The sequence below is a fragment of the Furipterus horrens genome, unplaced genomic scaffold, assembly GCF_987537825.1.
Source record: "Furipterus horrens unplaced genomic scaffold, mFurHor1.1.pri manual_scaffold_8, whole genome shotgun sequence".
Taxonomy (NCBI): domain Eukaryota; kingdom Metazoa; phylum Chordata; class Mammalia; order Chiroptera; family Furipteridae; genus Furipterus; species Furipterus horrens.
The window spans coordinates 29,790,643-29,805,103 of record NW_028327178.1 but is presented as its reverse complement, the minus strand read 5'-3'; the positions used below and the strand labels follow the sequence as shown (position 1 = coordinate 29,805,103).

The window sequence follows — 14,461 nt, the reverse complement described above, 5'->3', positions numbered from 1 at the left end:
AAAATGTTTTTTTGTGAAGTGTAGCACAGAGTGAAATGCACAAATTATAAGTAATGTAATTTTACATAGTGAACGCATATGTACCAAGAAATAGATAAAACATTACCAGCACCCTAGAGGGCTATATAATTTCCTCTTAAAATAAAATTAAGATATTTTCTCTAAGCTGTCAACACTAAAAATACTTGAAGGGAACTATTATTAATTTTTGAAAGGAAAGTGAACATATAATTTTATCTATTAATTTATATTAGTAGCACTTAGCACAGTAACTATTTAATAATCCTTCCTAATAAGTTTCTTGAATTTGTTGGATTTTTTAGACTTGTCTTATTCAGGATTTTTTTTTTTTTAATGTTCCCATATTTGAAAACTGAGATTTAAGAATGCTTTCAAGAAATAACTTTTATTTGAATTTTTTACTGAGATACTTAATAAAATAAAGTAATTTAAAGTTTGTATTATTTAAATACCATCTTGAAAAGCATTATCATTTTATATATAAAGAAAAGAAAGGCCACAATTATGATATTTTCTTTATCATGTCTACAAATATTCTTCCAATTGCATTCCCCAGTTATTCTTACTGGTTCTTAAAATTATTAAAATGGATAGGCCAGTCATTCCATTTACTAAGTGTACACTATTAGTAAAATTTTATGTGCTTTGTCATCAGTTTGATGTGATAGAGCAATGATTTCTCTGTATTTCACACAGCACCGGTCTCTGCAAAGTGTCTCTGGGGGTTCTCTGATGTCTAGACAGTTTAAATTATGCCTGCTCCCCTGCCTCCAAATTCCACCCCTGTTCTGCTTCAAGGGTTGTGGGAAATGAAAACAAATCAGAAGAGCCCCATAATGCTATAGTCTATGGAGAAAAACAAACAAACAGAATAAGCTGTATATCTAACCTGGCAGGTGTATAGGAAAGGGCCCAATTATAGTGAATGGCAGAAAAAAAATTAGGGACAAATATTGTTCTACTTATTTATTTCTAATTATATTTCTAATATGGAAATACATGTGCATGGTGGACAAAATGAAAATTTATAGAAGTATTAGGGAAGAAAGTAAAAGCTACCTTTTACCCTAGTCCCTCAATATTTTCTTCTGTGTGGGGAGCCAAATCTGAGTTTGGTGTGTTTTTTGTACATTGTCCTATTATTGAAATAGTAAGACGCAGAATTATATTTTAAGTTGAAAAACTAACTCTTTTCTTTCTTTTTTTCTCTGTTTTTCTTTCATAAATCGGGATATCATGACTCTTCCAATTCATCTTTTTAGAAAGTAAGTAACTTAGAAGCTTCAGAATTTTTTTGTTAAATTATTGATGTTTTATTATTATATATATACACACACATATATATATTCTACTACAAAATTTTAAACTTTTAAATTATAACTGAGGTTATTAACCATTTTCATGCTAAAAATGGATTTTCCACACATATTTGCCTTATAATCTTTATACCCACAGTAAATCATTGTGATATATCTATATGTGTATATATGTTTATTAAATATCTATCTATCTTTCTGAAAGTAGGCCAAGTCATGCTTGCTAGTTCTATTTTTTTCTGAATATAAAAATAATAAAAATATATAAATAATATTTTTACTTCTGTTCAATTGGAGCTAATTAAGACATTCATTTCTTTAGGAAAAACAGTCCAAATTTTCTAGGTTTTATGGAATTGTTGAGAATAAAAGCAATAAGTAAATGGTCTGAAAGGTTTTTAAAACCCATTCTTTTATGTATATTCTGCATTGGATAAAACAACTACCTTGTAATAAGCCCTTAACTTGATGCTAATGTTTTAATGTTTTTAAATAGAACATTATATCATCAGTATTTTTTTCTGTAAAGAATTGCAAGTGACATGCTTAAGATTAAGTGATATGATTTGAGTTGTAAAATTTGCATTTGATTGAAAGGTATTTTTAATTCTTCCAAAGGCAAATGTATAGTTTTGAAGTAAAGCAAATTTTATATTTGTTTTGGGTAAGATTTGGGAAAAATTACAGTATTCATTGAGACTTTTGGAGATATATTGTTATGTGATTGTGGGTTGCATATTTCAAAGTATTTCTATAGTGAATATTGAGTGTAGTGAGTTAATAAACAATATAATTAAATAATATATTTGTGCTTGGTAGAGTTTATTATTTATCTGAAACTGGGCGCTTATCACTTATGTTTGCAGCAATCATAGCATTAAACTGCTATTTAATAGTCAATTTATCTTCAATTATCTTTTGTTTCCTGTACCTTAGAAAAATTTAAATTATAGTGATGTAAAATCATATTTGTTCAGAGGTTTTTTTAAAGCTGTTTTTAATGCTGTCTTATTTAATGTTGTAATCCTGAGTTCTTGAAATTGTGTGTACTAGGACCTTAGAAATAAAGAGCAGGAAGAATGTTGTGAGGGTTGATGTTAGGTGGACAATTTTATTAAGTTATACTTTTTAAAGTCTACATTGTATCATTTTTATGTATTGAATTCTATTTTGCTTATAGTATTAACATCCTCTTGCCAAATCCCTACAAAAAAATCTGTTTCTGACAGTTTCACTAAATTAAAATTCCACAAATCTGGCATAATAATTCCCAGCTTCAAATTGTCTGTGCTTTTGCCTGAAGAGAATAATGATAAAAAAATATATTTTGCAGTATTCAGTGTAACATGTATAGCATCATTTTTCTGGAATTTATTCATGGACAGATATTTCTGGGGAGATGAATATATTTTACTTTATAAAGTATGCCTGGCCTACTTTAAAGATGAGCAAAAAATCTTGTGTAAGGAAAAAATAATGAAATGAGGCTGTAAGCTTGTAGAAGTTTCATGAGGAAAGATATTACATAAACACACAGCATTATAACCATGTGTACTTTAGTGTTATAACTGCATTGTTCTGTGACCAAATTTATATTAGAGCTCTTGCTTCCTGTCAAACCCAATGGAATCATATTGACATGCTGGCCCAGAGAGTTGCTTTCTAAAATAATAAAGAGTGCTATTATTATTACAATACTTATAAACCTTTATGACTATGATGTGTATATATGCTGACTTGCTATTAAGTGTGTTGTGGCAACTCACCAAATTTGACTTTTTCATTTTACTGGTGAGCTTTCATACTAAGTAAGATATTTGATAACATTGGTCTTTAAAAAACTTTTAAATTAGTAGCACAAAATTATGTTCCTATCACAGAAATTCAAAATTCAAAACCTTATCATCTCAAAGGTCTTCTTGTCCCAGAATATTTTGGATTACTTACCCCAAACCCTTAAGAGGTGAATGGGGTGGATTAGGGCTTCTAATCAATATTGGCTCAATGAAATATTGATCTTTTAGCATATTAGGAAGTAAAATGTATATAGAAACACAAGTAAATGAAAGTAATAATTCTGTTTTAAATTCTAGTTTGCAAACATATCAGTTTGCAAACAAAACACACACAAAAAGGCTCTTAAGTCTAACCCAGGAAATACATGTGTCACACATTTCATTAACATCTCTCTATGTGTGTGAGTACATTTCAATAATGTTTGTACATATGGGCTTTGGTATTTTTAATCACTAGTTTAATGCTTTTAGATTTGTTTTTTTAAAAAAACTGTTGATTTCATAATTCAGTCACTTGTATCTTTCATACAGAACATAATTATTAGCTGGGCAGAGTTCCCAAACACACATTTCTTTATTTGACAAATCTGAGAGAAGGATGTTATTGTTGAAGCTGTATCAGAGATATAAACACAGATATAAATTTTTATTTGGCCTTGTGAGAAATGCAATCCCATGAGTAACTTAAATGCTTGTAATTTCAAATCAGTTCTTCCCTGGTTTCTCATTATTCTTTTGTTGCTTTTCAACCTATAGGATGGAGCTGTCCTTGAACTTGGTTTATTTGATCATTCAAGTGCAACCATCAAGTTGTCTGTAGTATTTAAATATTGAGGCTTCCTGATATTATTTGCAAAATAACATCACATAAACGCTTGGGCTTTGGTTTCTTTGAAATATAGTGTTGGTTGCTTTATGAATAAAAGCATAATTTCAATTCAGGAGACTTTTTGCCTGAAGCCTATAAGACAGATGCATCTGATTAACTTTGGCGAAACTGGACTGGCCTGTTATTGTAATGTAGATGTTTTCAGGGTTGGGAGGATATTTTTAAAAGGCATGCAGGAGGGTTTTTTTTTTTTTTTTAAGAGACAGAACAGTTTTGCCATAGAAAACTGCGTCTCGGACTGCTTCATTTTTTGTACACTTTTATTTTCTAGTGGAACTTCTCCATTAGCCTGTCTGAATGCAATGCTTCACACTAACACTCGAATAGGGGATGGAACATTCTTCAAAATCCCTGGAAAGTCAGGCCTCTATGCTCTCAAAGTAAGTTGGCTTGTTTGCATATTATGTCTGTTATTTCTGTGTAACATGCTTTTTTTGTTTTGTTTTGTTTTTTTGACATGTGCAGGTAAACAAAATTAGATTTGTGTAAAGGGTAAAAGAATAACCCCTATGCCTTTTAAATGTTTTCAGATGTTTTAAAAATGATTTCATATTAAGAATAAACAATGACATGTTTCTTTAAGGAAAGAAAGCATATCTGTGATTTCACTTGAACATATGGTATTGGAAAATAGTTGTGGCTTCCTTAAAATTCTTGATTGTTCAAATTTACATGGACGAGTGCCAGGGATCATCAGCCAAGAGCTTAAGATGATCAGTTGCCACAAATTATCTGACTTAATGACCATTGGTTGATACATAGCTTCACACCTGATGCCTTTCTATATATCATAAAAATAAATTTTTTTTCAATTTTCCCTGGAATCTTGCTGATTTAAATCAGTTATTTGATTTTTAAAACAAACAGTGATCTGAAGGCAATTTACTCACAGTGCATATTTGTTATATGAGAAGAATTGAGAAATAAAACTGAAAGCTTCAGGTAACTGAGTCTTAATTATTTTAGTGCAATTCCCATTTTCATCTAGAATGGGAAATGCCATGTAAGATGCAAATTTCCAGAGGACAAAAGCTGATGGTATATAAATGGTTATGAACCTTGGAATAAGTAAAGTCAGTGTGTTATTTCTTATAAATTAAAAAGAAGTCAGTGCTTTAATAAATGATGGATTACATTTAAAGGTCATTAATTCCCATTAAGAAGATTTTGTTTTTAATGCTAAATATTATATCTGACAAAGAAGCAAAGATTCTCTCTCAACTGTTTACTTGTTTAACAACAGACACTTGTCGTTGTGTGTGTTTCAAAGAATAACACAGGTTAACCAAAAGGACTTGTATTATTTTAGTTTGTTTTTATAGCTAGTTGGGTGTTTAATTTAGTGATTAAAATTCTGAGTTGTTAAGCCATTTCCTAATGTAAGGGAGAATATAGAATTGAAAAAAACATAAAAACAACATATGTTGAAAAGAAACTTAGTTTTTGCATAGATTTTAGAAGGTTATCCAAAAACTCAGCTGTGGCAGTGTGCGTTTTTCAGTGTTTTTTTAAAGTTGTCATTTGACATTAAAAAGTAAATCACTATTAAATTTCAAATTGCAAGTCAGTATGATAATACTTTAGAATTCTGAAAATATCTTGACTGTTTCCAGTTGCTAATATGTCTCCATAAATCATTTTTTATAAATAATACAGAAAGAGGAGTCGTCATGCCCAGCTGATGGAACATTGGATTTAGGCTGTGAGTCTGAACCTGATGGCACAGAAATGGCGGAGCCCAGTGCCCGTGGAGAAGGGAATGGAGGTAAGTGTGAGGGATTTCAAGCTGTAAATCCTATTCTCTTAAAAGTTATGTAGAATTTTAATAATTCACTAATTCAACTCCCTACCATTGTAGACACAATTGTCTCCTAAGTTTTACTACCTCCTTAGATTTATCATCAAACAATGTTGATTCAAAAGATTAGTACCTAAGAAAAGTATATATATATATTTTTTTGCTTTTTGTTGTATTTTGTTTCTAACTGTATGGATTCTCCTGGATAATCTTGAGTGCTATCAGTGTATTTCTCTTGTAAGGTGAGAGGGCTGTGTGAAGCTTGAGAATGCTAGTGTTTTATGTCTGATTGTGCTAATTTTTCCTGTGATCACAATAGTTTTATAATAACTTTGTTCCTAGGCTTTTCCATAGTGAATTTAGCATGATGTTAACATCCCTCACAGTGAAACAAGGGCTAGATAAATTATATTTTCATGAAACACTTTTGAAAAATAAGCAACCCTTTCAGAATTCTAAGGGGACATTTTCCACCTCTGAATTCTGTCCATGTTAATTAATCTTTATCTTCCTCTAGATATTTGTATTATGATTCTGTTCATGTATGTAATTTCTGTATTGCAGTTTTGGCAAAGTTTTGTTCCACAAAAGCTGCTGTACTTTTTTTTTCACCCCACTCACTGGTCCCACAGGTGGACCCAGATCGTGATTTGGGAGGAAAATTGTGTTATTGAAGTCTCTGTCATTGGACTCATAGGAGTCAGTAAATTATCTTTAAACAAACAAACCTTAAAGGATCCTTGCAGAAACATCATATTTTGCTAATAGCCCAAAGCCATTCATTTTATTAATGACCACAGGAATCCCTCTGCATCCTGATGGGCACTCCTGAGCTTTAAGCACTAGTGTGCCTTCTGATAGTGCCCCTGAGACTGATTCTGCTTCAGTGCTTATCTGATCTGCAGCACAAATTGTGAATTAATGTAGGAAATACAGATTGTCTTAGTAAAAATGGCTGAAGTAGGCCTTGTAGACTTTTTAAAAATCAACTTTCATTGAACTTGATGTCCCTAATCCTATACCTTTTGAAAACTTCACCCTGCACCATTGTTGTCATTGTACTGTGAGCTTTGGCAGGTCATTGTGATTAGAGAGAGAACAAAGCAGAATTTCTAGCTTTCGGGAAGGACTGGTGAACGGGGCAAACTCAATCCCTTCGGCAGAATCAAGGGGTATCTTATTGGGCCATTCCTCCAGTTGTCCTGCCTGCTTGTGTGAGCACTTATGTGCTGGCTCTCTCAACATATATACTGAGCTTTTACTTTGTGCCAAGTACTGTTCTTGATGTTGCAGTCACAACAGTGAAAACCCAGAACAAAAAAAGACTTCTCATGGATGTTATGTTGGTAAACAGACAGACAATAAGCAAATATGTAAAATTCAGTGTTGCCAAGTGATATGGGGCAAAATAAATTAAATAAGGAAATAAGAGTGGGAGAGAGTGGTACATTTGAGAAGAGACCCAAGGGGAGCGAGGGAGAAGGTATGGAATGGGGGAGAGTTTTAGGTAGAAGAAGCAGCAATTACAAAGGACTTGAGGCAGGAGAGTGCCTGGAACGTTCCAGAAACATCAAGAGGCCAGTGTGGCTGGGGGCCAAAGTGAGCAAGGGGAGAGTATGGTAAGATATGAAGTAAGAGAGTTATAGGGCCCTATTATATAGTGCCTTGCTGTTGGCTTCTATTTTGAATGAGTTGTTAAGGCAGTGTAGGTTTTTGAGGTAAAGAAATAATGATCTCACTTAGGATCACTGAGTATAATATGTATAGATAAAGATATATAGATGTTGATCAAACTTTATATCTATATATGTATCTATATAGATATAAATATAAATATAGATATATAGATATGCATGTCTATATATACATATAACCCTGGCTGGTTTGGCTCAGTGGATTGAGCGTCGGCCTGCGAGCTAAGTGTCGCTGGTTCGATCTTCCAGTCAGGGCACATCAGAGAAGGAAAACTCTGACTCCAAAAAACCTCCGCTGCCTTGCGGCATACCTCTTCAGGGGAAAGGCTAAGGGAGTAAACCCCGACAGAAAATCCGGAGCCGGAGTCCCTAAGGCGGTTTGACGTTGTAGTCAACACCGGCAACTCCTGCGGCGCACCTGAAGCCAAGCTGTATTGACTCCGTCTTTCCCTTGGATCCTTCAGCTGCGAAGAGAGGGGGGGTCTGCTGCATGGGCAACAGCAGACCCTCCATATCACCCTGCCCAGGCTCTGTAGCTTCAGCTTCACTGGAGAGGACACTCCAGCGTCATCGCAAGATGTCGATTCAACACAGGAGGAGACAGATACCGTGTCACTCCCGAGTCGGACTGCACAACCATTCTCGGCGGTGCAGATAGACTCTTAAGAAGCTACACCATCGTCTCTCGAGACGGACGGCTGCCGATACGATATATACATATATAAAGACATATATGAACATGGAAAAAACAGGGAGACTGGTTAGAAAGCTATTGCTGTAATCTAGAGAGGAGGTGGCAGTGGTTTGAATAAGAAATAGCAGTGGATGTGATAATAAGTGATTGGGTCCTGTATACATGCAAAAGTAGATCCAACAAGAGCTACTGGAATTAGTGCAATTATGAAATAAATAAAAATTAGAGATGATTCCAAAGTTTGAGTGTGAGAAAATGGAACAATAACAGTGTCTTTAATATAGATGGCAAATCTTCAAGAGAATCAGTTTGGGGCAACAGCATCAGTTTGGGGCAAGAGGTTGTTGATCAGGAGCTTAGTTTGGGGCATATTAAGTAAGAGATTCATTTTCAACAACCAGGTTGATAGGTTAAATAATTGGACTTATCTGTATTAATTAATGGAAAATATCTTGCTAGAGATATACATTTGAAAGTGGTTAGTTTATAGATGATAGTTAAAGGCAAAAAACTGGATAAGATCACCAAGAAACTGAAGGTAAGTATAACAGAAAAGAGACGCAAAGACGAAGCTCAGGGGTTCTTAAATTTTAAGAACTTGGAAGGATTATAGGAACCAGCAAACAAGACTGAGGATAAATGGACAGAACATGTTGTCTGTTCTGGAAACCAAGTGAAGAAAGTGCTTCTGGCAGGAACTGACTGAAATGTATCAAATGGAAATGTATCAAATGCTTCTATATGTCAACTTATAATGCAGACTTAGAAATAACTATTGAAATTAACCTTGTGAGGCTATTGATAAACTTGGTAATAACAATTTTTGTTGAATGGTGAGATCACACGCCTAAATGGAGTGGGTTTAAGAGACTGGGAGAACAGAAAGTAGTGACCCCAACTGTAAACAATTCTTTCAAGGATTTTTGAGGTAAAGCAAAGGATCGAAATGGGAAAACGACTGCAAGGGGAAGTGGAACCAAGAGAAAATATTTTTTTAAATGTGAAAGATAAATATTAAAATAATTGTATACTGATGGAAAAAATCCAGTTGAGGAGGAAAATTTGCTAACAAGGAGAATATCCTATTGCCATGTGCTTGATTAGATGAGAGGGAATGGGATGTCTTAGATGAAGAGGTTGGCCTTATTTAGTAGCATGGAGAGGTGCTGTACAGAAGCAGCAGGAAAAGTCAGGGTGTTCGGCTAGAAATAAGGGTAGGTGAATACATGTGGGAGAGGGGCTTATGGAAGTTGGCTTCTTATTGCTTCATTTTTCTCAGTGAAATAGGAAACATGTTCACCTGCTGAGGGTGAAGACAGGGAAGACAGCTTTGTAGATTTAAGGAGAAAACACAACATGTTCATCTAGTCTGACATCATTAAGGACACTCATAAGATTGCTAATCCTGAATTTAATATGAGACCAGTCAAAATGGTACATTTTTCTCCAGGCATGTTCATGACCACTGTACAAGTACAGAGTAGGTGCAGAGTGGAATTTGACTAGAGCTGAGATTTTTCCAGGTGTCAATGATAAAAAGAATGAGGGGCAAGGGAGTTGAGTAGTTAAGATAATTCTTCATGGAATATAAGCTGGTTGTGGAGGTGGTTGAAGGTACAATGTGTGAGAGGTGGTGTGAAGAAGGAGTCTCCTTAGGGTGGAAGGATTGTTTGTTTGGGTGTGCTAGAGAAAATGAATTAGAAGGATAAGTGATGTGAGAGTGGAATGTATTCATTTGAGTTTAGGGCAACATTATGGGATGTATGTCTAAAACAAGAGGAAAGGAGGAGGCTAGGTGTAAGGTGGTCATGGGTGGTTAGGTGGCATGTGTACTCACTTGCAGAGTGGCCTGGCTGAGGGGACCATCAGTGGCTGAAAATCAGAGCCCTCCATTTCTGCACCTTAGTGCCATGGGGTCTCCTGGGAGGAAACGTTGCCTTTTCTTATTTGCACAAAGATGTTGTAAAGGGTAGTCCTGCCATAAAACATTACAGAATCATCTGTGTGGATATTGAAATAGACAATTATGATAGAACTAGCATTGAAATGGTATGACATTTAGGAGTTAAAGTCTTCATAAAATGAAGGGGAGTAATTCAGATGTTAGTTGGTAGACAGGTACAGTAAGGAGGAGAGCTTGGTACTGTAGTCTGAAGGCATGACATACAGTGCTAGAGGCATCTCAAGAACAGGGAGGGAGAATAGATGTCACTTCTCCCATGTCCACCCCCTTGGTACTAGCTGTGTGGAAAAGAGAAGGACTGTTACCTGAGAGGGTAGAAAGAGAAGTGTCCAGAGGAGAAAGCCACGTTTTGTAGATCAAGATGAAGGGAGTGTGCAGAAAAAAGATGGATGTTTTCGGAGATTTTGCTAATTTCAAATCCTGAATTTCAGAGGAAACAGTGGGAGGGGTTTAGTGGCTGGGAAGGAATGGGGAAGAGGGGGAGAGCATTCAGCCAATAATTAAACCAAAGCAAAGATAAGCAAATTCCCCTAATTGGAAATGTGATAGGTACATCGTGAAATAACACATCCCCACACATCTCCAGCTAATGTGACCAAAAGTAGGTTTTTTTCCTGGCCTCTTCTTTGAAGTTGCATTAGGGAAATTGCTTTGGGGAGTCAATGAAAGAATAGTAAATAGCTTATTTCCTTGAATGTTCTTTGATTTGTCCATTTTTACATCTTATTGCAAACCACAGTTGCTTCTTGTAGGACAGATATATTTTCTATCCTTATAAATATGAAACATCTTTAGGTATAGTTCACTAACCTAGTCTTAGGATTCATTTTTAAACCTAGATATTGAAAATATATTGAGTGCTTATAATCCCCTGCCTTTATAAGCTCTTTACATGTATATTGTTTAATCCTCGCAACATTCCTATAAGATAGTCACTCCTAGGCTCTGTTATTTAATTTTTTTACCAGTGAGGAAACAAACTTAGGTTAAATGTCTCATCTAAGTGGCAGGGTCAGGTGGATGTGTGTGACACCGAAACTCTGCTGGAACCCCAGGAAACACTATTAGCCATGAATCATTGGTGCAGTTTACCTTTATATTAGTCCAAATCTGTTCTGATTATAAACTGGAGAATTTGACAAAGAGGAACCCATGGCTTATCCAAATGAAGAAGAAAGATACCACATGATTTCTTACAAATAGCTAATAAATTCCATGTAAGTGAACTGGTTTAGGTGATTTCCTTGCTTACTCTGTTTCTAATACATATTCAAATGGAATATGTTAGAATGGATATAATATGCACACTTCTTACAGCTATACAAATATACTTTGAAAATATTATCAGAGAGAGAAAGTGGGCACGTGTAGGGATGTGTGGACACGGGAGAAAGGGCAGGACAAGAGGAGGAGAGAAAGAGGAGGGTGCCATCATTTGTTTTTTATCTTTATCCCTTCTCTTTCATTCCTCCTTCGGCATGAAATATTGGGAGGCATGGAGGCGAATACTAATAACTATCAATTTGTAAAATACCCTTGTGGCAATCCCAAGATTAAATGTCTGCTATCATAGAGTTATTTAAAATGAACAAAGATGAATTGACATTTGCTAGACTGTTAAAGGGGGTAAGCAGAAAAGTATTTGAACAGAAAACATTTTATGAAAACTGATAACAAGAAAAAAATTTTAGCGGCTTAATCCCAGTCAGTAACAATTAAGTTGTTAAGTAGAATTAAGATAAAAATAGTAACGCTTTAGTCGTCTTCTTGCAATCAACTGGCTGTAGAAACAGATTCTTTTTAAATGGGAGTTGCTTTGCCAAGATATTTTGTTTTATGGTTTTGCTTAAAAATTTTACAATGTGGGAAAAGTGGTATACTATTGATTATAGGATTTACAAGACACAAAACTATAGTTATGTGTTATGTTTCTTTGACTCCTAAATAGCTTCTCAAGTTAATAGGAATTAGACTTATGGAGTCAAGAAAGTAAACTCTTCAAATTTTATAAGCTTAGCTCTAGAGATCGAAGAGTGATTTAGGTGAATCACTTGATATATCTTTGTTGACAACCCATGACCATTTATGCCAATATAAATATAGATCTGTGTCACCCAAAGAAAATATTTTGAATTTTATGAGCTATTTAAGTCAGAGATTTATGGGTATATTTGCGTCTGAGTTGTTTTCTGAACATAATACATTGGTATATCATAAGTTTGCTCACACATATTAAGTTGACTTACAGCACATTGCTGACTGCAGAACCCATATATATTTTATATAAAATGATACCATCAGTAGATAGTCTTCACCTTCCTCACCTTCTATTTATAAAATGTTATTAACAAGAAAATGAGCTTCTCATTTTGTGGCCCTAATATAGTTCATATTTAAAATCAAGAGCAATCATTCTATTTAATTTTTTTTAAATGAGGAAATTTGAGAATGCACAATTTTCATCCACAGAGATCAAAAAAGGTTCTGCATGTTATTAACCCTAATGACTTTCAGGGAGGAAGCAGCAATCTAGCAGGGGAATTAGTATTTTAAGTCTCTATTTACGGGGAAAAATTATAGAGAACATATATCCTATGTTTTAGTCCTTAGATCCCAGAGTAAATAATGATTCCAACAGTTGAAGAATTTTATATGGTCCTTTTTCATTATTCTTCATGACCAGTTTTATAAGTGGGTTTCTGATTGTATGATTCTTGGCAGAGTTGTGTTAACTTAATGAAACATTATTCAGCTCACTCTTTGTTTTCATTGCCTCTGCAGCCCCACTTTGAGGGGTCTTTTTTCAAAAGTGAAAAGTGCTTTAAGATGGCCTGAAGTGTGTGGATTGGGTCTCTGTTGAGACATCAATTACACACAGATGAGGAGCTTCCTGGAGGAAGTGAGGTGTGTACTAATGAAGGATTAGGTGCCCTCGGGGAATAGCACTGACAAGTGTGTCAGTGGCGATTTTATACAGGATAGGGGCAAGGAAAATGAGGGGAGTGTGCAGTTGTGAAGGGGGCCTTTTGACTAACTTTCAGTAACGTTGCCCACGTGCTTACTGTCTCACCCCTTGTGGTGTATGGGTCTTGTTTTGCTGGAGGTGTTTCAGTAACTTGTCTGGGACTGCTCCATTGTGATGTCACACAGGGCAGTGCATGTGTCTTCATCTTGTGTTCGTGATCAATTTCTACCTGACAGCTACTCCAAACACTGTTGTAGATGAGGGAGGGGAATTCTTCCAGGTCCCCTGATTTTCTTAGGTGAAACTAATTTGTCTTTTACCCAACATCTGCGTTTTCTTTAACAGCTTTGTTAGCTCATGGAGACACCTGTTCCACATTGGTGGCCTAGAGAAACTTAAGTCTGTGAAAATTATGTTGTTTTAGTTACACATGAAAGAAAATGCAGAGGAAAGAGAATACTCTTCACAGTCAGCAAGGACCATTGGCAAGATATAAAACTTCCTCTTCCCACTCCTTCTCATTTTCACTTCTTTCATCCCAGCCCACGGCTTTCACGGTACATGAGAAATAGGAGGGACTTCAGAAGTTCTTGTAGGCCCATGTCCCCTCTCATGCCAGCATTTTACTTAAACCAGTCGATTCACTACACATTGTTCGAATAGTAAATGTCCAGAGGGATAGGAATCTCACAGTCCCTTTTTATTTGTCTCTCTGTATTTTTGATAACCTTTATTTTTTTTCTTCAGAGATATATTTTGTTTTGTTTTTTAATGAAATTTATTGGGGTAACCTTTATAGTCAAGAATTTTTTCCTTATGCTGAAATCATTTGTGCTAATTTTAATTAAATGAATTTCCTCTCTCTTTTTTCCCCCCTGATGATGGAGAACAGCTGGGCATCTAGATCCCACCCCCTTTATTTTAACTTCTCCAAATGGCTTAGCTTGTTCAGTTCTTTCAAACATTTGAGATACAATTTTTTACTTCTTTTATCCATCAGGGACCTCTTTTTCTTACAAACTTGCCCTGGAACTGTGAACTTTGTTCTTGTATAAATGGATTTATACAAGAGTCATGGAAGAAAAAAATGTTTTATTTTTAAGTTCAGATAAATAAACCCATTTAAGTATACTTTCCCCCTCATTTTTTATGCTATGAGAGAAATATTTCATAATATAGAGATAAGGATTGGAAAGAGACTATGATCTCATAATAAAAACAAAACCCCTCTCAAATAAAATCAAAATTAAAGGTATTCCCACAATTATTCATCTTAACTAGCCAAATTTCTATTTAATTTATGTAGTTTTTGGTTGGTATATAGG

At 34.9% G+C, this 14,461-nt stretch overlaps 1 protein-coding gene across 1 annotated transcript in view; it reads left to right on the top strand.

Annotated features, from left to right (window-relative positions):
• The window catches only part of ASXL3 (ASXL transcriptional regulator 3), a 131,733-nt gene that overhangs the window by 31,014 nt on the left and 86,258 nt on the right, over nt 1–14,461 (top strand). The window contains 2 exon segments of the mRNA XM_090284994.1: nt 4,294–4,402; nt 5,679–5,787. Coding sequence (XP_090141120.1) covers nt 4,294–4,402; nt 5,679–5,787 — 218 coding nt within the window.